Source organism: Bombina bombina, chromosome 1 (assembly GCF_027579735.1).
Source record: "Bombina bombina isolate aBomBom1 chromosome 1, aBomBom1.pri, whole genome shotgun sequence".
Lineage (NCBI taxonomy): Eukaryota > Metazoa > Chordata > Amphibia > Anura > Bombinatoridae > Bombina > Bombina bombina.
Genome location: NC_069499.1, coordinates 1,166,846,778 through 1,166,871,205, shown reverse-complemented (window position 1 = coordinate 1,166,871,205; position 24,428 = coordinate 1,166,846,778). Strand labels below are relative to the sequence as shown.

The window sequence follows — 24,428 nt, the reverse complement described above, 5'->3', positions numbered from 1 at the left end:
AAATTATTCCATCGAATGTCATTTGTAATAGTTGTCATGATAAACTTTTACATGCAGATAGTGTTTCTATCAGTAATAGTACATTGCCAGTTGCAGTTCCTTCAACTTCTAATGTACATGATATACCTGTAAATTTTAAAGAATTTGTTTCTGATTCTATTATGAAGGCTTTGTCTGCATTTCCACCTTCTAATAAATGTAAACAGTCTTTTAAAACTTCTCATTTAGCTAATTCATCCTCTTCTGATGAGGATCTATCTGAAACCGAAGATCCTTCCTCAGATATTGACACTGACAAATCTACTTATTTATTTAAAATAGAGTATATGCGTTCTTTATTAAAAGAAGTGTTAATTACTTTGGATATTGAGGTAACCAGTCCTATTGACGTTCAGTCTAATAAACGTTTAAATGCTGTTTTTAAACCTCCTATGGTTTCCCCAGGTGTTTTCGCCATTCCTGAGGCTATTTCTGATATGATTTCTAGGGAATGGAATAAGCCAGGTACTTCCTTTATTCCTTCTTCAAGGTTTAAGAGATTGTATCCTTTACCAGCAAAATCTATAGAGTTTTGGGAAAAGATCCCCAAAGTTGATGGGGCTATTTCTACTCTTGCTAAACGTACCACTATTCCTATGGAAGATAGTACTTCCTTTAGGGATCCTTTAGATAGGAAACTTGAATCTTATCTAAGGAAGGCCTATTTATATTCAGGTCATCTTCTCAGACCTGCTATTTCTTTGGGTGATGTTGCGGCTGCATCAACTTTCTGGTTGGAAAATTTAGCGCAACATGAATTGGATTTTGACATATCTAGCATTGTTCGCTTACTGCAACATGCTAATCATTTTATTTGTGATGCCATTTTTGATATTATCAAAATTGATGTTAGATCCATGTCTTTAGCTAGAAGAGCTTTGTGGCTTAAATCTTGGAATGCTGATATGACATCTAAATCTAGATTACGATCTCTTTCTTACCAAGGTAATAATTTATTTGGTTCTCAGTTGGATTCTATTATTTCAACTATCACTGGAGGAAAAGGAGTTTTTTTTGCCTCAGGATAAAAAACCTTAGGGTAAATCTAAGGCTTCTAACCGTTTTCGTTCCTTTCGTCAGAATAAGGAACAAAAACTCAATCCTCCTCCCAAGGAATCTGCTTCCAGTTGGAACCTTCCTCAAATTGGAATAAATCCAAGCCATTTAGGAAACCAAAGTCTGCCCCTAAATCCGCATGAAGGTGCGGCCTCATTCCAGCTCAGCTGGTAGGGGGCAGAATAAGGTTTTTCAAGGATTTTTGGATAAAATCTGTCCAAAATCATTGGATTCAGAGCATTGTCTCTCAAGGGTATCGAATAGGATTCAAAGTAAGACCTCCTGTGAGAAGATTTTTTCTCACGCATCCCTGTAAATCCAGTAAAAGCTCAGGATTTTCTGAAGTGTGTTTCAGACCTGGAGTCTTCAGGGGTAATCATGCCAGTTCCTTCTCAGGAACAATGTTTGGGGTTTTATTCAAACCTATTCATTGTACCAAAGAAAGAAAATTTGTTCAGGCCAGTTCTGGATCTGAAAATTTTGAATCGTTATGAAAGAGTACCAACTTTCAAGATGGTGACTATAAGGACTATTCTGCCTTTTTGTTCAGCAAGGACATTATATGTCCCCAATAGACTTGCAGGATGCATACCTTCATATTCCGATTTATCCAGAACACTTTCAGTTTCTGAGATTCTCTTTTCTAGACAAGCATTACCAATTTGTTGCTCTTCCATTTGGCCTAGCAACAGCTCCAAGAATCTTTTCAAAGGTTCTGGGTGCCCTACTATCTGTAATCAGAGAACAGGGTATTGCGGTGTTTCCTTATTTGGACGATATCTTGGTACTAGCTCAGTCTTTACATACTGCAGAATCTGACACAAATCAACTAGTGTTGTTTCTTCAGAAACATGGTTGGAGGATGAATTTACCAAAAAGTTTCTCGATTCCTCAGACAAGGGTCACCTTTTTAGGCTTCCAGATATACTCAGTGTCCATGACTCTGTCTCTAACAGACAAGAGACGTTTAAAATTGGTCGCAGCATACCGGCTCCTTCAGTCTCAGTCATTCCCTTCAGTGGCTATGTGCATGGAAGTTTTAGGTCTCATGACTGCAGCATCTGACACAATCCCCTTTTCTTTCATGTAATTAGCAAGAGTCCATGAGCTAGTGACGTATGGGATATACATTCCTACCAGGAGGGGCAAAGTTTCCCAAACCTTAAAATGCCTATAAATACACCCCTCACCACACCCACAATTCAGTTTTACAAACTTTGCCTCCGATGGAGGTGGTGAAGTAAGTTTGTGCTAGATTCTACGTTGATATGCGCTCCGCAGCAAGTTGGAGCCCGGTTTTCCTCTCAGCGTGCAGTGAATGTCAGAGGGATGTGAGGAGAGTATTGCCTATTTGAATGCAGTGATCTCCTTCTACGGGGTCTATTTCATAGGTTCTCTGTTATCGGTCGTAGAGATTCATCTCTTACCTCCCTTTTCAGATCGACGATATACTCTTATATATACCATTACCTCTGCTGATTCTCGTTTCAGTACTGGTTTGGCTTTCTACAAACATGTAGATGAGTGTCCTGGGGTAAGTAAATCTTATTTTCTGTGACACTCTAAGCTATGGTTGGGCACTTTATTTATAAAGTTCTAAATATATGTATTCAAACATTTATTTGCCTTGACTCAGAATGTTCAACATTCCTTATTTTTCAGACAGTCGGTTTCATATTTGGGATAAATGCATTTGTTTCAATCATTTTTTCTTACCTTAAAAAATTTGACTTTTTCCCTGTGGGCTGTTAGGCTCGCGGGGGCAGAAAATGCTTCATTTTATTGCGTCATTCTTGGCGCGGACTTTTTTGGCGCAAAATTTTTTTTCTGTTTCCGGCGTCATACGTGTCGCCGGAAGTTGCGTCATTTTTTTGACGTTTTTTTGCGTCAAAAATGTCGGCGTTCCGGATGTGGCGTCATTTTTGGCGCCAAAAGCATTTAGGCGCCAAATAATGTGGGCGTCTTTTTTGGCGCTAAAAAATATGGGCGTCATTTTTGTCTCCACATTATTTGTCTCATTATTTATTGCTTCTGGTTGCTAGAAGCTTGTTCACTGGCATTTTTTTCCCATTCCTGAAACTGTCATTTAAGGAATTTGATCAATTTTGCTTTATATGTTGTTTTTTTCTTTTACATATTGCAAGATGTTCCACGTTGCAACTGAGTCAGAAGATACTTCAGGAAAATCACTGCACAGTGCTGGAGCTACCAAGCTAAGTGTATCTGCTATAAACTTTTGGTATCTGTTTATCCAGCTGTTATTTGTATTGAATCGTTATGTTAGGATACCAACATTCAAGATGGTTACTGTAGGACTATCCTGCCTTTTGTTTAGCAAGGGCATTATATGTCTACAATAGATTTACAGGATGTGTATCTGCATATTCCGATTCATCCAGATCACTTTTAGTGTCTGAGATTCTCTTTTTAGACAAGCATTACCAGTTTTGTGGCTCTACCGTTTGGCCTAGCCTCAGTTCCAAGAATTTTTTTCAAAGGTTCTCGGTGCCCTTCTTTCTGTAATCAGAGAATAGGGTTTTGGTATTTCCTTATTTGGACGATATCTTGGTACTTGCTCAGTCTTCTCATTTTCGAAGAATCTCATACGAATCGACTTGTGTTGTTTCTTCAAGTTCATGGTTGGAGGATCAATTTACCAATCAGTTCATTGATTCCTCAGACAAGGGTAACCTTTTTAGGTTTCTAGATAAATTCAGTGTCTATGACTCTGTCCTTGTCAGACAAGAGAAGTTTAACATTGATATCAGCTTGTCAAAACCTTCAGTCACAATCATTCCCTTTGGTAGCCTTATGCATGGAAATGTTGGGTCTTAGGACTGCCGCATCAGATGCGATCTCCTTTGCTCGTTTTCACATGCGACCTCTTCAGCTCTGTATGCTGAACCAATGGTGCAGGGATTACTCAAAGATATCTCAATTTATATCTTTAAACCGATTTTACGACACTCTCTGACATGGTGGACAGATCACCATCGTTTAGTTCAGGGGGCTTCTTTGTTCTTCCGACCTGGACTATAATCTCAACAGATGCAAGTCTTACAGGTTGGGGAGCTGTGTGGGGGTATCTGACGGCACAAGGGGTTTGGGAATCTCAGGAGGTGAGATTTCCGATCAATATTTTGGAACTCCGTGCAATTTTCAGAGCTCTTCAGTCTTGGCCTCTTCTGAAGAGAGAGTTGTTCATTTGTTTTCAGATAGACAATGTCACAACTGTGGCATACATCAATCATCAAGGAGGGACTCACAGTCCTCTGGCTATGAAAGAAGTATCTCGAATTTTGGTTTGGGCGGAATCCAGCTCCTGTCTAATCTCTGCGGTTCATATCCCAGGTATGGACAATTGGAAAGCGGATTATCTCAGTCGCCAAACGTTGCATCCGGGCGAATGGTCTCTTCACCCAGAGGTATTTCTTCAGATTGTTCAAATGTGGGAACTTCCAGAAATAGATCTGATGGCTTCTCATCTAAACAAGAAACTTCCCAGGTATCTGTCCAGATCCCGGGATCCTGAGGCGGTGGATGCATTATCACTTCCTTGGAAGTATCATCCTGCCTATATCTTTCCGCCTCTAGTTCTTCTTCCAAGAGTAATCTCCAGGATTCTAAAGGAATGCTTGTTTGTTCTGCTGGTAGCTCCGGCATGGCCTCACAGGTTTTGGTATGCGGATCTTGTCCGGATGGCCTCTTGCCAACCGTGGACTCTTCCGTTAAGACCAGACCTTTTGTCTCAAGGTCCTTTTTTCCATCAGGATCTGAAATCCTTAAATTTAAAGGTATGGAGATTGAACGCTTGATTCTTGGTCAAAGAGGTTTCTCTGACTCTGTGATTAATACTATGTTACAGGCTCGTAAATCTGTATCCAGAGAGATATATTATAGAGTCTGGAAGACTTCTATTTCTTGGTGTCTTTCTCATCATTTTTCTTGGCATTTTTTTTAGAATACCGAGAATATTACAGTTTCTTCAGGATGGTTTAGATAAGGGTTTGTCCGCAAGTTCCTTGAAAGGTCAAATCTCTGCTCTTTCTGTTCTTTTTCACAGAAAGATTGCTATTCTTCCTGATATTCATTGTTTTGTACAAGCTTTGGTTCGTATAAAGCCTGTCATTAAGTCAATTTCTCCTCCTTGGAGTTTGAATTTGGTTCTGGGGGCTCTTCAAGCTCCTCCATTTGAACCTATGCATTCATTGGATATTAAATTACTTTCTTGGAAAGTTTTGTTCCTTTTGGCCATCTCTTCTGCCAGAAGAGTTTCTGAATTATCTGCTCTTTCTTGTGAGTCTCCTTTTCTGATTTTTCATCAGGATAAGGCGGTGTTGCGAACTTCTTTTGAATTTTTACCTAAGTTGTGAATTCCAACAACATTAGTAGAGACATTGTGGTTCCTTCATTATGTCCTAATCCTAAGAATTCTAAGGAGAAATCGTTGCATTCTTTGGATGTTATTAGAGCTTTGAAATATTATGTTGAAGCTACTAAGTCTTTCCGAAAGACTTCTAGTTTATTTGTTATCTTTTCCGGTTTTAGAAAGGCCAGAAAACTTCTGCCATTTCTTTGGCATCTTGGTTGAAATCTTTAATTCATCATGCCTATGTTGAGTCGGGTAAGACTCCGCCTCATAGGATTACAGCTCATTCTACTAGGTCAGTTTCTACTTCCTGGGCGTTTAGGAATGAAGCTTCGGTTGATCAGATTTGCAAAGCGGCAACTTGGTCCTCTTTGCATACTTTTACCAAATTCTACCATTTTGTTGTATTTTCTTCTTCTGAAGCAGTTTTTGGTAGAAAAGTACTTCAGGCAGCGGTTTCAGTTTGAATCTTCTGCTTATGTTTTTCATTAAACTTTATTTTGGGTGTGGATTATTTTCAGCAGGAATTGGCTGTCTTTATTTTATCCCTCCCTCTCTAGTGACTCTTGTGTGGAAAGATCCACATCTTGGGTAGTCATTATCCCATACGTCACTAGCTCATGGACTCTTGCTAATTACATGAAAGAAAACATAATTTATGTAAGAACTTACCTGATAAATTCTTTTCTTTCATATTAGCAAGAGTCCATGAGGCCCGCCCTTTTTTGTGGTGGTTATGATTTTTTTGTATAAAGCACAATTATTCCAATTCCTTATTTTATATGCTTTCGCACTTTTTTCTTATCACCCCACTTCTTGGCTATTCGTTAAACTGAATTGTGGGTGTGGTGAGGGGTGTATTTATAGGCATTTTAAGGTTTGGGAAACTTTGCCCCTCCTGGTAGGAATGTATATCCCATACGTCACTAGCTCATGGACTCTTGCTAATATGAAAGAAATGAATTTATCAGGTAAGTTCTTACATAAATTATGTTTTCTCGTTTTCACATGAGGCCTCTACAGCTTTGTATGCTGAATCAATGGTGCAGGGATTATACAAAGATATCACAATTAATATCAATCCCAATGTACGACACTCTCTGACATGGTGGATAGATCACCATCGTTTGGTTCAAGGGGCTTCTTTTGTTCGCCCAACCTGGACTGTGATCACAACAGATGCGAGTCTTTCAGGTTGGGGAGCTGTTTGGGGATCTCTGACAGCACAAGGGGTTTGGAAATCTCAAGAGGCGAGATTACCAATAAATATTTTAGAACTCCGTGCAATTCTCAGGGCTCTTCAGTTCTGGCATCTGCTAAAGAGAGAACTGTTCATTTGTTTTCAGACAGACAATATCACAACTGTGGCTTATGTTAATTATCAGGGTGGGACTCACAGTCCCCAAGCTATGAAAGAAGTATCTCGGATACTTGCCTGGGTGGAATCCAGCTCCTGTCTAATCTCTGCGGTACATATCCCAGGCGTAGACAATTGGGAGGCGGATTATCTCAGCCGCCAGACTTTACATCCAGGGGAGTGGTCTCTCCATCCAGATGTGTTTTCTCAGATTGTTCAGATGTGGGGGCTTCCAGAGATAGATCTCATGGCCTCTCATCTAAACAAGAAACTTCCCAGATACCTGTCCAGGTCCAGGGATGTTCAGGCGGAAGCAGTGGATGTGCTGACACTTCCTTGGTGTTATCAACCTGCTTACATCTTCCTGCCTCTAGTTCTGCTTCCAAGAGTGATCTCCAAAATCATCATGGAACAGTCTTTTGTGTTGCTGGTGGCTCCAGCATGGCCACACAGGTTTTGGTATGCAGATCTGGTTTGGATGTCCAGTTGCCCGCCCTGGCCACTTCCGTTATGGCTGGACCTACTATCTCAAGGTCCGTTTTTCCATCAGGATCTCAAATCATTAAATTTGAAGGTATGGAAACTGAACGCTTAGTTCTAAGTCATAGAGGTTTCTCTGACTCAGTGATTAATACTATGTTACAAGCTCGTAAATCTGTTTCTAGAAAGATTTATTATAGAGTTTGGAAGACTTACATTTCATGGTGTTCTTCTCATAAATTCTCCTGGCATTCTTTTAGAATTCCTAGAATTTTACAGTTTCTTCAGGATGGTTTGGATAAGGGTTTGTCTGCAAGTTCCTTGAAAGGACAAATCTACGCTCTTTCTGTTTTATTTCACAGAAAGATTGCTATTCTTCCTGATATTCACTGTTTTGTACAGGCTTTAGTTCGTATTAAGCCTGTCATTAAATCAATTTCTCCTCCTTGGAGTCTTAATTTGGTTCTAAAGGCTTTACAGGCTCCTCCATTTGAGCCTATGCATTCTTTGGACATTCTTTCCTGGAAAGTGTTGTTCCTTTTTGCTATTTCTTCTGCTAGAAGAGTTTCTGAGCTATCTGCTCTTTCTTGTGAGTCTCCTTTTCTGATTTTTCATCAGGATAAGGCAGTTTTGCGGACTTCTTTTCAATTTTTACCTAAGGTTGTGAATTCTAACAACATTAATAGAGAAATTGTTGTTCCTTCCTTGTGTCCTAATCCTAAGAATTCTTTGGAGAGATCCTTACATTCTTTGGATGTGGTAAGAGCTTTGAAATATTATGTGGAAGCTACTAAAAATTTCAAGAAGACTTCCAGTTTATTTGTTTTATTTTCTGTTCCTAGGAAAGGTCAGAAAACTTCTGCTATTTCCTTGGCTTCTTGGTTGAAAATTTTGATTCATCAAGCTTATTTGGAGTTGGGTCAAACCCTGCCTCAGAGAATTACAGCTCATTCTACTAGATCAGTCTCCACTTCGTGGGCTTTTAAGAATGAAGCTTTAGTTGATCAGATTTGCAAAGCAGCAACTTGGTCCTCTTTGCATACATTTACTAAATTCTACCATTTTGATGTATTTGCTTCTTCGGAAGCAGTTTTTGGTAGAAAAGTTCTTCAGGCAGCTGTTTCAGTTTGATTCTTCTGCTTTTGATTTAAGTTTTTTTCTTTTAAAAGTGAAAATAACTTATTTTTTGGGTTGTGGATTATTTTTTCAGCGGAATATGGCTGTTTTTATTTTATTCCCTCCCTCTCTAGTGACTGTTGAGTGGAAGACTCCACATCTTGGGTATTGATATCCCATATGTCACTAGCTCATGGACTCTTGCCAATTACATGAAAGAAAACATAATTTATGTAAGAACTTACCTGATAAATTAATTTCTTTCATATTGGCAAGAGTCCATGAGGCCCACCCTTTTTATGGTGGTTATGATTTTTTGTATAAAGCACAATTATTTCCAAATTTCCTTTTTTGATGCTTTCTACTCCTTTCTTTATCACCCCACTGCTTGGCTATTCGTTAAACTGAATTGTGGGTGTGGTGAGGGGTGTATTAATAGGCATTTTGAGGTTTGGGAAACTTTGCCCCTCCTGGTAGGATTGTATACCCCATATGTCACTAGCTCATGGACTCTTGCCAATATGAAAGAAATGAATGTATCAGGTAAGTTCTTACATAAATTATGTTTTTTTGCATTGGGACCATTTGCAAACATTCTTTTGTGTAACGTAAAATCTATGTAAAATTTTCATTTGGGATTCTCTAAAGTATGCATCACAGGTAGTTTGAATGAAGGTAAAACGCCTATTCACCTCTTCGATTGTCAATAGGCCTCCTGCCTCTTTATGCCAGCCCTCTAGTATAATTGACATTTGCTTGTCAATGTTTGAATCCAACAGAACTTTGTAATTCACTGAATATGTAAATTTTCCTTTCCTAAAGAGCCTAATGGTTTTATTTAAACAATGTAATTTACTTAAATTTGGGGCTTTCTTTAATACCTCTTTAATGCAGTAAAAAAGTTGTGTAAACGCAAAGTACTGTGAATCTTATAGATTATATTTTGTTTGTAATTCTGTAAAGGGGATTACTGTTCCTTTTAAAGGATCAAGCAGATCTCCTATTGACTTTATTTTAACATCTTCCCATTCTTGAAAATATTTAGCATTCATACCTGGTGGAAAATCGAGATTTCCACTAATAGGTAAATAGGTTGTAAACTTATATGAGACCCCCAATATGTTATGTATCTCTATCCATCTAAATATGTCTTAATACATAATATTATTCTTGACTATCTGGGGAATATCTTTCCAAGCTGGATGGAGTAAATAAACTTTAGAGATATCCCCAAGTGGGTAATTGTCCACTGAATGTTCGTAGAAATGTTCCTTATCTAATATCCAGTCAATAGCCACTTTTGAGAGTGTCGCTAAGTTATAATAATGGATATCTGGGATTTTCCGGGGCAATCTGCAGTTTTCTAAGACTAATACGAATCTTTCTTCCTCCCCATAAAAAGAGATTTAACATTTTATTTATTTATTCTTACAATATCGTTTTTGGAGATCAAAAAGGGCAACCTATTCATGGGATAGAGCAGATTAGGGAAGATTATAATTTTTTATCAGGTGAGCTTTTCCCATTAATGAAATAGGCAGGCTTTTCCACCGTTTAAGATCTTGCTCAATAGAGTCAAATATTTGTGAGAAATGTATTCTATACCACTCCCTTGGATTACTCGAAATTTTAATTCCCGGATAGTTTAAGTAATTTTTAAATAAATAAATGGTAGATTAGTTATTTCTCTCTCCTTATTTCTATTAAGCCACACAATTTCTGATTTGTTATTATTGATCTTATATCCTGATAAATTACCAAAGGAATCAATTATGTTCATGATCAAATTCATGTATAGCTCAGTGTAACGAATAAAAAGTAGCATATCTGCATAGAGTGCCAGATGATGTCTTATTTCGCCTATGCAAATCCCAAAGGGAATCTTCCTTAATTTAATAGCAAGAGGTTCTAGTATTAAGTTAAAGGACCAGTGTACCCAACAACAACAAGTTTATGTTCCTAAAGTCAATACAATGACTAAAGAATTTAGACATCTATAGTTAAACTTGTAACAATACATTTAGTATTTTTTTTTTAGCTTTTTATTCCTACTCCTGTGATTCTCCACGGTGCTGGCACTCTCCCAGAAAAGGGCTGTTCTGTGCTTGAGTCTAGCACGCCCACCCTCCAATCATAGGCTATATTTAAATGCCCATGAAATGAATGTGTAATGAACATTACAAATTTGACTGCACAAATCTTCTCTATTTCCTGCTAAACAGTGAACATTCATTTGTATAAAAAAAATCTGACTGCAGACATCTTCTCTGCAGGATTGATGAGACTGGGACATGGGTCTAATAATAGAGCAAGGCGAGTAGGGAAATCACTTCAGCTAAACTTCTCACAGCCTGCTTGAAACCCAAAGCTGCAAGACTGGGTAGTGAGTATATTAGGACTTTGTACTTGAAACAAAACAGACGACATTAGTGCTGAAATTCTTACCTCTGTATTTGTGCAGTAAGCGTCTGTATTTCTGTTGTGAGACTTTTTGTTTCAGGTGCATAGTCCTGATAACGCTCTCACTACCCGGTCTTGCTGTATCAGGTTACAAGCAGGCTAAGAAGTTTAGCTAAAGTGATTTCTCTGTTCATCTTGTGGTATCATTCTACAGCCTGTCCCAATAGCTTTAGGAGTGGGTGGCACATGCTTTTAGGGTTTAACAGCAGACTGGCCATACTGAGAGAAAATATTCTAAGGGGCCTTGGCAATGAACTTTGTAAACAGACATTTCAAAAATATATTATATAAACACAGAGCATGATTCACACATAATTTTCAGCACTACTATACTTAACTATTCCTGCTATGGTGTTTAAAAATTAAACACTTTTTGGGTAAACTGTCCCTTTAAACAATAGTGTGTGTGTGTGTGGGGGGGGGGGGCGGCGGCAACCCTGTCTCGTGCCTCTTTCCAAGTTAAATCAAGAAGATGTGTTGCCATTAATTGATAGACATTTGGGTTATTGTAAGTTATTTATGATCGAATAGAAAGGGCCTTGACTATTATATTTCTCCAAACATGTAAATAAAAAGGACCATTCAATCCTATCAAAGTCCTTTTCGGCATCCAATGCCAAGAGTGCCACATTCACACTTAAAGGGACATTAAAGACTAAACAAATGCTACATAGAATTATGCATTCAAAGTAAAGATTAGTCTGAGAATAACCTGTAGCAATAGCTGTTAAATATTGACAAAATAAGTGTAACGTTTTAGTGTCTATAAAACACACACACATATATATACAGGTAGCCCTCAGTTTACGCTGGGGTTAGGTTCCAGAAGGAATGGTTGTAAATCGAAACCGTTGTAAATTGAAACCCAGTTTATAATGTAAGTCAATGGGAAGTGAGGGAGATAGGTTCCAAGCCCCTCTCAAAATTGTCATAAGTAACACCTAATACATTGTTTTTAAAGCTTTGAAATGAACACTTTAAATGCTAAACAGCATTATAAACCTAATAAAATAATCACACATCACAGAATATATAATTAAACTAAGTTAAATGAACAAAAACATTTGCTAAACAGCATTATAAACCTAATAAAATAATCACACAACACAGACTTCACCTGCATTTTTCTGCAAACAGTTCTTTCTCCAACATAGGTGTGTCCGGTCCACGGCGTCATCCTTACTTGTGGGATATTCTCCTCCCCAACAGGAAATGGCAAAGAGCCCAGCAAAGCTGGCCATATAGTCCCTCCCAGGCTCCGCCTACCCCAGTCATTCTCTTTGCCGTTGCACAGGCAACATCTCCACGGAGATGGCTAAGAGTTTTTTTGGTGTTAAAAAAGGAGAGGTAAAAAAAAGCAACTTCTACCTCTCTTTCCTTTTGGCTTAAAAGCATTATCAGATTGGCTTTTGAGACTGCCGGACGGCAGCCTCCTGAAAGTATCACAGCTCACTCCACTAGGGCTGTGGCTTCTACATGGGCCTTCAAGAACGAGGCTCCTGTTGACCAGATATGTAAGGCAGCGACTTGGTCTTCACTGCACTCTTTTGCCAAATTTTACAAATTTTATACTTTTGCTTCTTCGGAGGCTATTTTTGGGAGAAAGGTTTTGCAAGCCGTGGTGCCTTCCGTTTAGGTGACCTGATTTGCTCCCTCCCTTCATCCGTGTCCTAAAGCTTTGGTATTGGTTCCCACAAGTAAGGATGACGCCGTGGACCGGACACACCTATGTTGGAGAAAACAGAATTTATGCTTACCTGATAAATTACTTTCTCCAACGGTGTGTCCGGTCCACGGCCCGCCCTGGTTTTTTAATCAGGTCTGATGAATTATTTTCTCTAACTACAGTCACCACGTTACCATATGGTTTCTCCTATATATATTTCCTCCTGTCCGTCGGTCGAATGACTGGGGTAGGCGGAGCCTGGGAGGGACTATATGGCCAGCTTTGCTGGGCTCTTTGCCATTTCCTGTTGGGGAGGAGAATATCCCACAAGTAAGGATGACGCCGTGGACCGGACACACCGTTGGAGAAAGTAATTTATCAGGTAAGCATAAATTCTGTTTTCTATGCATTCCAATCTAGACTGATTTATAGACAGGAAGATCTTGTTCCTTTGAAATCTGCTCGATAGCTCAGGTCTGGTTAAACTGATTAATTTCAGCTTGCTTGGCTTTGCTGCAACACAAACGGACAGTTCCACCTACTGGCTATTTTAATACATGCACTGCTTCTCAATGCTTTTCAATAGCAGTCACATGACTGGAAAAAAAGGTTGTTATTCTGAAACAGTGTAAATTGAACCGTTGTAAAACGAGGGCCACCTGTATGTATGTATGTATGTATATATATGTATATATATATATATATATATATATATATATATATATATATATATATATATATATATATATATATATATATATATATATATATACACACACACACAATTTATATTACCATCTCAAAGTGTTTAATGTCTCTTTAACTGATCCAGCCTAGATTTACTCTTGAAATTCCAAAAGTGGTTGACTATATGTAATACTTTCCGCATATTTTAAGCTGGGGATCTTGGTCTTTATGAATTAAACTTAGGAGGTATTCCTTTAGTCTATTAGCTAAAAATTTTGCTAGGATCTTATAGTCTCGATTAAGAAGTGAAATGGGTCTATATGATGCTATCTTTAGTGGATCTTTGCCTGCTCTGGGTAATACAATAATATTAGCTGCTGAAAAGGCCTGTGAGGGTCAAATGTCTCCTAAAAGATAAGCGTTGTATAGTTCTGTCAAAATTTTAGTCATTTGATCTTCTAATATTTTGTACCATTCCATGGGTAGCCCATCTGGTCCTGATGCTTTACCTACCGCTAAGTCAGATATTGTTTTACTCAATTCTTCTGTTGACATAGCCGAATGTAACTGTTCTTGTTGAAGTGGAGTAATTTTGGGCAAGGACTGTGACTCAAAAAAAGTTAAGGCATCGTTTTATTGGTGCGCTTTTTTTCAGGGGCATACAGATTCAGATAATATTTTCTAAATTAATCTAAAATATCTTTGTTTCTGGGTCATTTTCTGAGTTTAGAAGTAAAATATGATTTGCTAACTTCTGTGTTTTATCCATATTAGCCAAGAATCTACCAGCTCGGTTGCCAAATCTATAGAGTTTGCCTTGCATTTTTCTAGTGTCGCTCGTGGCTTGTTGTCAGCGTACGATTTCCCTAACTTATCACTAAGCTATTTATATTGTTTTTGTAGCGATTTATTATACTCAGAAACAAATGCAATAATGCCTCCTCTAATAACTGCCGTATCTGCTTCCCAGATTGTTTGTTTGAATATTGCAATATCCCACATTATTATTTTGCAAAAACAAATCCCATTCTATCTGATTTTTGCAAGTTTAATTTGGACTTTCCTATATATTTAAAGGGACATAAAAGTGCAAAAAGAAAATGTTCTTAAGTGTTTGAGTATTCTATTATTGTACTATTGTTCACATATAACTGTGTGTTTATCCCCTGCTAACTGGACACATTTGGTAAAACAGGATACGAAGATGTTGAAGTAAAATTGATAACAGAAAAAAATGAAATTTCTTAAAACTGCACAGTCTTTCCGGACCTTGAAAGTTAAATTTTGACTTTAATGTCCCTTGAAGAACAGACAATTAATTATTTATTTATTTATTTGGAAACAGGTCTGGATATTGATGGTTTATATAGAGTTAGTGGTAACCTAGCAACTATACAGAAATTACGCTACAAGGTGGACCATGGTAAGCAATCTTTGTTTCTATTTTCTATTCTCTAGTATTTTATGTTTTGTTTTATTATACGTCATTATTTTTCGGTATTGTAAAAAGTTTTATATTGCTGAAAATTTGTTACAGACCATCTCCTCATTCCAAAAGAAATCAAATAAATCCTCAAGTTTCTCTTTGGCGCAATTGTCTAGTTTAGGGTAAATATTGATCAAAGCAAAGTGACTTCAGATGAAAATGTACCGCATATTTTTTCTTGTGATTTTAGTTTAAGTATTATCAACTTAAAATTATGTAGTTTTTTTTTATCATTTTAAATAAACCTCCAAATATTGTTTATTTAATATAAAATCATCCTTCTGTTCACCATGCACAAATAGATGAGACATATACAATATGATTTGATGAAAATAGCAGGATACAAATATTTAGAGGCATGCTAGATATATATTAGAGCATATTTATTCCAAGTTTAGGAGCCCACAGCATTATTAAAGAACCAGCAAGACAGTTTTTAGGAGTCAAATAGGGGTATTGGCATGAAGAATATACAAAACATACTGGTGATAGAAGTAAATCATATGTTTTTATGATCAGTTATTTATTTGTTGGGGGGGAATAGACTTCTAACCTTTGTAACTCTCCACATTTCACAACTAGATGAAAATATCAACCTAGAAGACGGGCGCTGGCAAGATGTTCATGTCATCACCGGGGCACTGAAGCTATTTTTCCGAGAGCTGCCTGAACCACTGTTTCCATACAGTCACTTTGATAGATTCATTGAGACAATAAGTATGAAAATATAATGCATTTGTGTCAATAACATTCTCAAACCTTTATGAAGTAGTATTTTTGTCTTGTTTCCAACTCTGAACAACTGATGATATTTGTAATTGTAAATGTGCGTGAGTGTGCATTTGTGTGAGTGTGCATTTCTGTGAGTGTGCATTTCTGTGAGTGTGCATTTCTGTGCGTGTGCATTTCTGTGAGTGTGCATTTCTGTGCGTGTGCATTTCTGTGAGTGTGCATTTCTGTGAGTGTGCATTTCTGTGAGTGTGCATTTCTGTGAGTGTGCATTTCTGTGAGTGTGCATTTCTGTGCGTGTGCATTTCTTTGAGTGTGTGCGTTTATGCATTGATTCAGATGTTACCAGTTTTTTGTGTTTGTGTATATGGTTTTGTAGGTCTAAATAAATTCCACAGTAGCGTTGATTTTTAAATAATTTATAAGAATATGCAATAATACAAACCCCTTCAATTACTGTGTTATATATATAAAACCCGACAAACGCAAATTTAGATTATGCTTGGTGGTATGCGTTTTTACTTTCAACTGGTAATACGCATGCAAGTTAGCGCGCCACTTGTAATCTAGTCCTTAATATCTGTGTGTCTCCTGGTAAAGCACACAGCATGCTTGTATGAATAGATTGTATGCTCCAAATGACAGCGGCAACCCATTCACTATCAGTTGTAGATTGTAAGTGATCAAACCCATATTGGCAATTAATTAGCCATCAGCCGAACTGCAACATTTAATACATTTACGGAAACCACTTTACAATAATAGCTACAGTTTTCCATGTATTATATGCGGCTGATCACAAGGGAAGCAAAAACCTGTTTTCCATTATGGCTTAGTTGATTTGCTTCAAACTGAATGGCACATTAAGAGGAGAAAATGTTACAGTACAATGTCCCTTGTAAAGATGTGCACAAACTGCCTTCAGATAAACCCAATGCTTGTGTGTCCTGGCAAAACTAGTATGCAATATGTGTGCATGTTACTGTGCAGTGTGTATGTGTATATTTGCATGATTCTACCCATTAAATGCCAAACTGTATGTGACTGTAGGAAAAACTAGTATGCAATATGTTTGCATGTTACTGTGCAGTGTGTATATTTGCATGATTCTACCCATTACATGCCAAACTGTACATATGTGTGCATGTTACTGTGCAGTGTGTATGTATGAATAAGTCTACCCATTAAATGCCAAGCTGTACATATGTGTGCATGTTACTGTGCAGTGTGTATGTTTACATGATTCTACCCATTAAATGCCAAGCTGTACATATGTGTGCATGTTACTGTGCAGAGTGTATGTTTGCATGATTCTACCCATTACATGCCAAACTGTATGTGACTGTAGGAAAAACTAGTATGCAATATGTGTGTATGTTTGCATGATTCTACCCATTAAATGCCAAACTGTACATATGTGTGCATGTTACTGTGCAGTGTGTATGTATGAATAAGTCTACCCATTAAATGCCAAACTGTATGTGACTGTAGGAAAAGCTAGTATGCAATATGTGTGTATGTTACTGTGCAGTGTGTGTGTGTGTATGCATGAGTCTACCCATTAAATGCAAACTGTATGTGTCTGTAGGAAAATCTAGTATGCAATATGTGTGTATGTTACTGTGCAGTGTGTGTATGCATGAGTCTACTGATTAAATGCCAAACTGTATGTAACTGTAGGTAAAGTTAGTATGCAATATGTGTGCATGCTACTGTGCAGTGTGTGTGTGTATGCACGTGTCTACTGATTAAATGCCAAACTGTTTGTGACTGTAGGAAATGCTAGTAAACAATGTGTTTGCATATTACTGTGCAGTGTGTATGTATGCATGAGTCTACCCATTAAATACCTAACTGTATCTAACTGTAGGTAAAGCTAGTATGCAATATGTGTGCATGTTACTGTGCAGTATGTGTGTATGCATGTGTCAACCCATTAAATACCAAACTCTGTTACTGTAGGAAAAGCTAGTATGCAATATGTGTGCATGTTACTGTGCAGTATGTATGTATGCATGAGTCTACCCATTAAATACTTAACTGTATGTAACTGTAGGTAAAGCTAGTATGCAATATGTGTGCATGTTACTGTGCAGTATGTGTGAATGCATGTGTCTACCCATTAAATGCCAAACTGTATGTTACTGTAGGAAAAGCTGGTATGCAATATGTGTGTATGTTACTCTGCAGTGTGTGTGTGTATGCATGAGTCTACCCATTAAATGTCAAACTTTATGTGATTGTAGGAAAAGCTAGTATGCAATATGTGTGTATGTTACTGTGCAGTGTGTGTGTGTGTATGTATGCATGCATGTGTCTACCCATTAAATGCCAAACTGTATGTTACTGTAGGAAAAGCTAGTATTCAAAATGTATTTGTTACTGTGCAGTATATATGTATGCATGAGTCTACCCATTAAATGCCTAACTGTATGTGACTGTAGGAAAAGCTAGTATGCAATATGTGTGCATGTTACTGTGCAGTGTCTGTGTGTATGCATGAGTCTACCCATTAAATGCCAAACTGTATGTTACTGTAGGAAAAGCTAGTATGCAATATGTGTGCATGTTACTGTGCAGTGTGTATGCATGAGTCTACCCATTAAATGCCAAACTGTATGTTACTGTAGGAAAAGCTAGTATTCAAAATGTATTTGTTACTGTGCAGTATGTATGTATGCATGAGTCTACCCATTAAATGCCTAACTGTATGTTACTGTAAGAAAAGCTAGTATTCAAAATGTATTTATGTTACTGTGCAGTGTGTATGTTTGCATGAGTCTACCCATTAAATGCCAAACTGTATGTGACTGTAGGAAAAGTTTTTGTGAGAAATTGTTTGTTTAGAATTTATGAGTGCAGCAGCTCTGCTTTAGACCTCTCTATAAACATCAAGAACCATATCCCAATACAGTTTAATATTTTCAAGAAAATAAAATGATCAGTGAAATATTAGCTGCTTTGTATCCAATGCCACACACTTCCTGAATCATGGAGTTGTGCATCTGTCACATATGAGTACTGATTATCAGTAGTTCTTCTTTTTTCTGCTGCAAACATGTGTCAAAGCCTTTTACATTATTAAATGGCCCTGGGTGATGCTACTGTGTTTAGATGTAGGTATACATGCAAAATGAGTTTTTATTTTAACACTATTGCTTGCATCTAGTGAGCCAATGACACGAAGCATGTGTATAGCCACCAATCATCAACTAGTCCCCAATAGTGTATTGCAGCGTCTGAGCCTACCTAGGTACACTTTTTGGATACCAAGAGAACAAAGTATATTGTAAAGTCTCTATAGATTGTGCTGTCTATTAGAACTATGAAAGTTTGACAATATTCTTAGATGTTTGTGTTTTAGGTGATTTCATTCCATAACAAACTGTGTTTTATAGGAATTTGAAACAGAACCGTTTTTTCTTCTCACAAACATACATTTATCACTAATTATATAAAGTACATTTTTGGATGGCACCAAATGACAGAGGATAGAATATGCTGTCTGCCTCATTTGTTGTGGACAAAAACAAGAAACACAGCGGAGCTATGATGTGTGCATGATGTATGTTGTATGAAATATTTGCTGAGGTCAATTTAATCCTGGAATGCAGTGAAACTCTGAGATATAGGTTAGACTAAAGCATCAGCAGAGATGTCAGTAAGTTAGCTGAGCTTTCTGTGATTGGCTACACAGGCACTTCTGTTAGAATGACAACAACATTTTGAGGTTTTGAATAATTTTTCTCAAGTATTTTTAATCTGTAAAATACTTTGTTGCTTTAAAATGTTTTGAAAGTCCTTGTCCCTCAAGTTCTTATCTGCCTGAGATGGTTGCCTAGTTATGCATTATAGCTCTATCTAGCAGGCATAGTGTTAATTGAGAACTGGATTTTCTGCATATTTATACAGGCTGTAAGGAGACATCCAGTTGCAGTCCTATAAAATAACTTGCTATTCCAGGTTGTAACAAAAATCTTTTTTTTTCTGTTTCTAAAAAGAAATAACTGACCAGAACCAGCGAAAATATCAAATTAAAGAACTGGTGATGTCATTACCTGCCCCAAATTTGGAAACCATGAGAGTTCTTTTTAAGCACTTATGCAGGTGAGTAGAGTGGGTTTGGTAAAGCAAATCTATACACCCTATATAAAACCATAATATAATATAGATTTTGTTGTATGACATATACGGTTAAAGGGACATACAAAAACATATTAACAGGACACAGTAATGCAAACAAATAAAATGCTCTAATGGTTTGTTTTTGCACGAATGTCATTACTGCCTGTGTGTCACCATTCTAAGCTTGTATTTAGGAGCTTAGACACAGTGAAGCTTCTATACAGGAAAGGGCTAGTCATTGTTTTAGCAGCAGCATATGCATGTATCCACCAATCACCAGCCATGTCCTGCTTATTTGCTGCAACTTCCGAGCAACATTTTAACTATTTAAACTCTTACCAGTAAGCCACACCAATTAGTGATTTTATCCCTACCCCCCCCCCCCTCTATGAACTTAAAATGTACCCTGGTGGCTCCTCAATGCTAACACTGCTACATATATATCCCTAGCTGGCTTAAACTGATAACAACTGCAAAACAATGAATTGTAGGACACTAGCTGGCCTTGTTGTCTTTGGACTAAATCCCCAGTGGGCTCCTCCATAAAAGGCAAATGGTGGGAGTTTGGTTATTAAAAAATAATTGCAGTAAAAAAGATGTTAATTTGTTTTAAAATCTTACGACTTGTCTGCTATGTTATTCTATAGCAACACAACAGCAATGTCTTATAATTACAAGGAGTTTAATGTCATTTTAAAAGTAACTTATTTTAAGCAAAGATCAGATAATCACGTTCTATCACTTTTAAAGGGGCACTAAAGTCAAAATGAAACGTTCATGATTCAGATAGAACACGCAGTTTTAAGAGACTTTTCCACTTACTCCCATTATCAATATGCACACTTTGAGGCACCAGCTCCTACTGAGCATGTGCAAGATTAGTGTATATGTATACGAGTCTGTGATTGGCCGTCACATGATACAGGGTGGCACATTAAAGGGACATGAGACCCAATTTTTTTATTTCATGATTTAGAAAGAGCATGCAATTTTAAACAGCTTTCTTATTTATTTCTATTATCTAGTTTACTTCATTCTCTTGATATCCTTTGCTTAAAAGCATATCTAGATAGTAGCTGCTGATTGGTGGCTGCACTTAGAAGCCTTGTGTGATTGGCTCACCCATGTGCATTGCTATTTCTTTAACAAAGGATATCTAAAGAATGAAGCAAATTAGATACTAGAAGTAAATTGGAATGTTGTTTAACCCCTTAAGGACCGGGCATTTTAGACAGAAACTTCTCCAAAAGACCAGAGCATTTTTAGAATTTTTGTCATCACTAAATTTAAACGGAAATAGAGCCTTTTTTATATTTTACCTATAAAAACTATATTTTTTTTAGTAGACAACCCAAAGAATTGATCTAGGCCCATTTTGGTATATTTCATGCCACCATTTCACAATTTTAGGTTTCTCACTGATATTATTTACAAACAGATTGTGCAATCATGGCACAGATGGTTGTAAATGCTTCTCTGGGATCCCCTTTGTTCAGAAATAGCAGACATATATGACTTTGGCATTGCTCTTTGGTAATTAGAATGCCGCTGCGCACCACACTTGTATTATGCCCAGCAGTGAAGGGGTTAATTAGGTAGCTTGTAGGGTTATTTTTAGCTTTAGTGTAGAGATCAGCATCCCTCCTCCTGATCCCTCCCTGACCCCCCTCAAACAGCTCTTTTCCCTCCCCCACATTAAAATTTTCACCGCCATCTTAAGTACTGGCAGAAAGTCTGCCAGTATGAAAATAAAAGCCTTTTTTTAAAATATTTTTTTAAAAAAAAATATATTTGCTGCAGTGTAGAATCCCCCCAACCTCCCTGATTTCCCCCCCCCCCCCCCAAAAAAAAGCTCTCTAACCCTCCCTCCTCTACCTAATTGTTGCCATCTTAGGTACTGGCAGCTGTCTGCCAGTACCCATTTTGCTGCAAATTAGGCATTTAAAAAAATAAATAAAATAAAAATAGAGATTTTTTTCTGTAGTGTAGCTGCCCCCCAATACCCTCCCAGATCGACTTCCCACCCTCCTATTCCCATCACTAACCAATATAACCAGGATCCCCCCTCCCCACTTCCTCCCTGCCGCTTTCAGTGTTTTTTTTTCCCTCAATAGTCGTGCGCAACTGCCGCCCACCTCCCACCTCCCTCCAGCGATGGGCCGCCAACCCACTTCCCTCCTTGGCCTCCCACCCACCAACGATCTGCACCACCGCTGTGCGATGCTGAGAGGGCCACAGAGTGCATCGACCAACTCAAAATTGCGAGATTGCGGCAGAGAGAAGCCCAGGACTGCAGCGACGTACAGGGTACGTTGCTGGCCCTTAAGGGCATAATGACCGGCGTCGTACAGGGTATGACGCTGGTCGTTAATGGGTTACAATTGTATTCTCTATCTGAATCATGAAAGAGAAACATTTTAAAGGTACACTGAACCCTATTTTTTTCTTTTGTGATTCAGATAGAGCATGCAATTTTAAGCAACTTTCTAATTTACTCTTATTATCAATTTTTCTTCGTTCACTTGCTATCTTTATTTGAAAAAGAAGGCATCTAAGCTTCTTTTTTGGTTTAGTACTCTGGACAGCACTTTATTTAATGGTGGATGAATTTATCCACCAATCAGAAAGAACAACCTAGGTTGTTCACCAAAAATGGGCCTGCATCTAAACTTACATTCTTGCATTTCAAATAAAGATACCAAGAGAATGAAGAAAATTTGATAATAGGAGTAAATTAGAAAATTGCTTAAAATTTCATGCTCTATCTGAATCGCAAAAGAAAAAATTTGGGTTCAGTGTCCCTTTAAGTTTTGTGTCCCTTTAAAGTAAATTTTGAAATTTGTCAGAAAAAAAATGTTAATTTAAAATTCTGGCTAAGTGCTATTGCATTCATTTTATAATGTGCTTATTGATTATTCAGTTCTGCTGTATTTAATGGCCCTTTTAATAGGTTATCTATAGTGAAGCAGAGATTCTCTAAAAGCATCACACATAAGGGTTGTGCAACAAGGAGAGGAAACCCACCCACCATAGAGTCAAGAAGCATATATTGCAGACAAATGTTTAAGTAGCTAAAAAACCAGCCAAGCACTGTTAATTTGTTATTCATTTTAGCCCACCCCACTCAGACCAGCTCAAATACAGAATTGCTACTGGCCTATGCTACCGAAAGTGAACTAACCAAACACTATTTTATAAATCTCTATCTCATAACAAAGATTTTTTTGTCACATCCAGATATGCAACCCCTGGATGAAAAAAATAATGAAGGGGTATTTTGACCCTGCATTGTCCTTAGTGGAGAGGTTAGGGCATGGGGTGGAGTTGAGGCCAGTTGATAAATAGGTGTAAGGATAGTTAGTGGCTTCAGATCAGGATCTGAACGGCGAGGAGAAGCTCCCGTCCTCCCTCCCTGGCTCTGGTGGTGTGTAGTAACAGCTTTGTTGGGGTGCTTGTCCAAAGTTTTGACTAAGTGGCAGGGTTTTCTGGGTACCTCCTGTTTTGTTTAACAGGGGATATACATGTATGTGTGCATTTAAGGCATGAAGGTGCAAGTTGAAACCTGGCCTTCCTATATATGACTGGCACAATAGGTAACCTACTCAAATGTTGCTCTCAAACCACTTTACTGCACTTACATTTTAACCTTTTGCATGCTACTATAATTGTTTTTAATCACAGCCATCACTATACCCAAGACAATATATTCTGCTTTATAATAAGTTTTTTCTTCTTTTCCACCAGTGTGATTGAACACCGAGAGTCCAACAGAATGTCTGTCCAAAGCATTGCTATTGTGTTTGGGCCAACTTTATTAAGGCCAGAAACTGAGGGTGCAAGTATTGCCATGTTTATGGTATTTCAGAGCCAAATTGTGGAGCAGATTCTTTTGCAATATAAATATATATTCAACAGCTAGTCCCGTCTTTAGCAGACACTTACCGACTGTGACATGAAGGCGCAGGCTCGTCTGAACAAGTCCTTTTTTTGCTCTGTTTCATTATTTAAGTTTATGTCTTTGTAAATATTGTGCTATACATGCTGCAATTAAATATGCTAATATAGTTTACCATGGCGAGGGTCTCATACCCAAAAGGATTTCACTTTGTTATTTTTACTAATTCTTTCACTGTTGTATCCTTGATAAAAAATGTTTTATAAATTTAAAAAAAAGTAAATATTTTTAAACAGAAATTTTATTAAACCATACAAGTATGGAATGTCATAAAATTGTAAAAAGAGAACATTTGACATGTTCAGCTACTGATAAAGAAAATTATAGTTTTTAAATGGTGTACAGAAAAAAATAAACCATTTCTGATTGTCAACCAAGTCCGATTCTATTTTTACCCCCATTGTTTCAGATATGTGATGTTGTAGATTTACGTATAGAATGAGTACAGTTCAGAGAAAAGCAGACATTTTCTCTCCCGTCAGCATTTGACCTTTAAGCTCATGCAGAGCGTCTTCAGCTTCATCCAAATGCTTAGATGATCATCATGGTGAAAAAATCCTGACTGTTTCAAAATGATTGGATTGGATAATGCACAAGGAACCTTATTTCATTAATCATACTACTTCATGACGTTGAGTGGAGCAATATGATTATCACCAGTATCCCTACTACATCCTAAGCAGAGTTTGCCTGACCAATACAAAGAATGATGAACATGGTCCTACTGGTGAGGTCTTGGCAGTGTGCCCAGTGATGATGCTGCTGATAGTTTTAGCCAGTCAATAGCTACAGTGCTGAAGTATAGGAGAAGGGTAGGTCTTTATATTCAACAATTAATCATACCAATATATACTCACTATTCATTTAGCCTTTAAAAGTGTCACTTGTACAGTGCTTTTTCTT

The 24,428-nt window shown here is 37.6% G+C and overlaps 1 protein-coding gene across 3 annotated transcripts in view; it reads left to right on the top strand.

The window, feature by feature from the left end:
* Positions 1-23,898, top strand: part of ARHGAP27 (Rho GTPase activating protein 27) — a 244,516-nt gene extending 220,618 nt beyond the window's left edge. For all 3 annotated transcript variants that reach the window (XM_053699608.1, XM_053699609.1, XM_053699610.1), the window contains 4 exons: positions 14,576-14,653; positions 15,299-15,433; positions 19,447-19,552; positions 23,315-23,898. In XM_053699608.1, the coding sequence (XP_053555583.1) occupies positions 14,576-14,653; positions 15,299-15,433; positions 19,447-19,552; positions 23,315-23,489 (494 nt within the window). In that variant the 3' untranslated portion in view covers positions 23,490-23,898. The remainder of the gene's footprint in view (positions 1-14,575; positions 14,654-15,298; positions 15,434-19,446; positions 19,553-23,314) is intronic.
* The last annotated feature ends 530 nt before the right edge of the window (positions 23,899-24,428 follow it).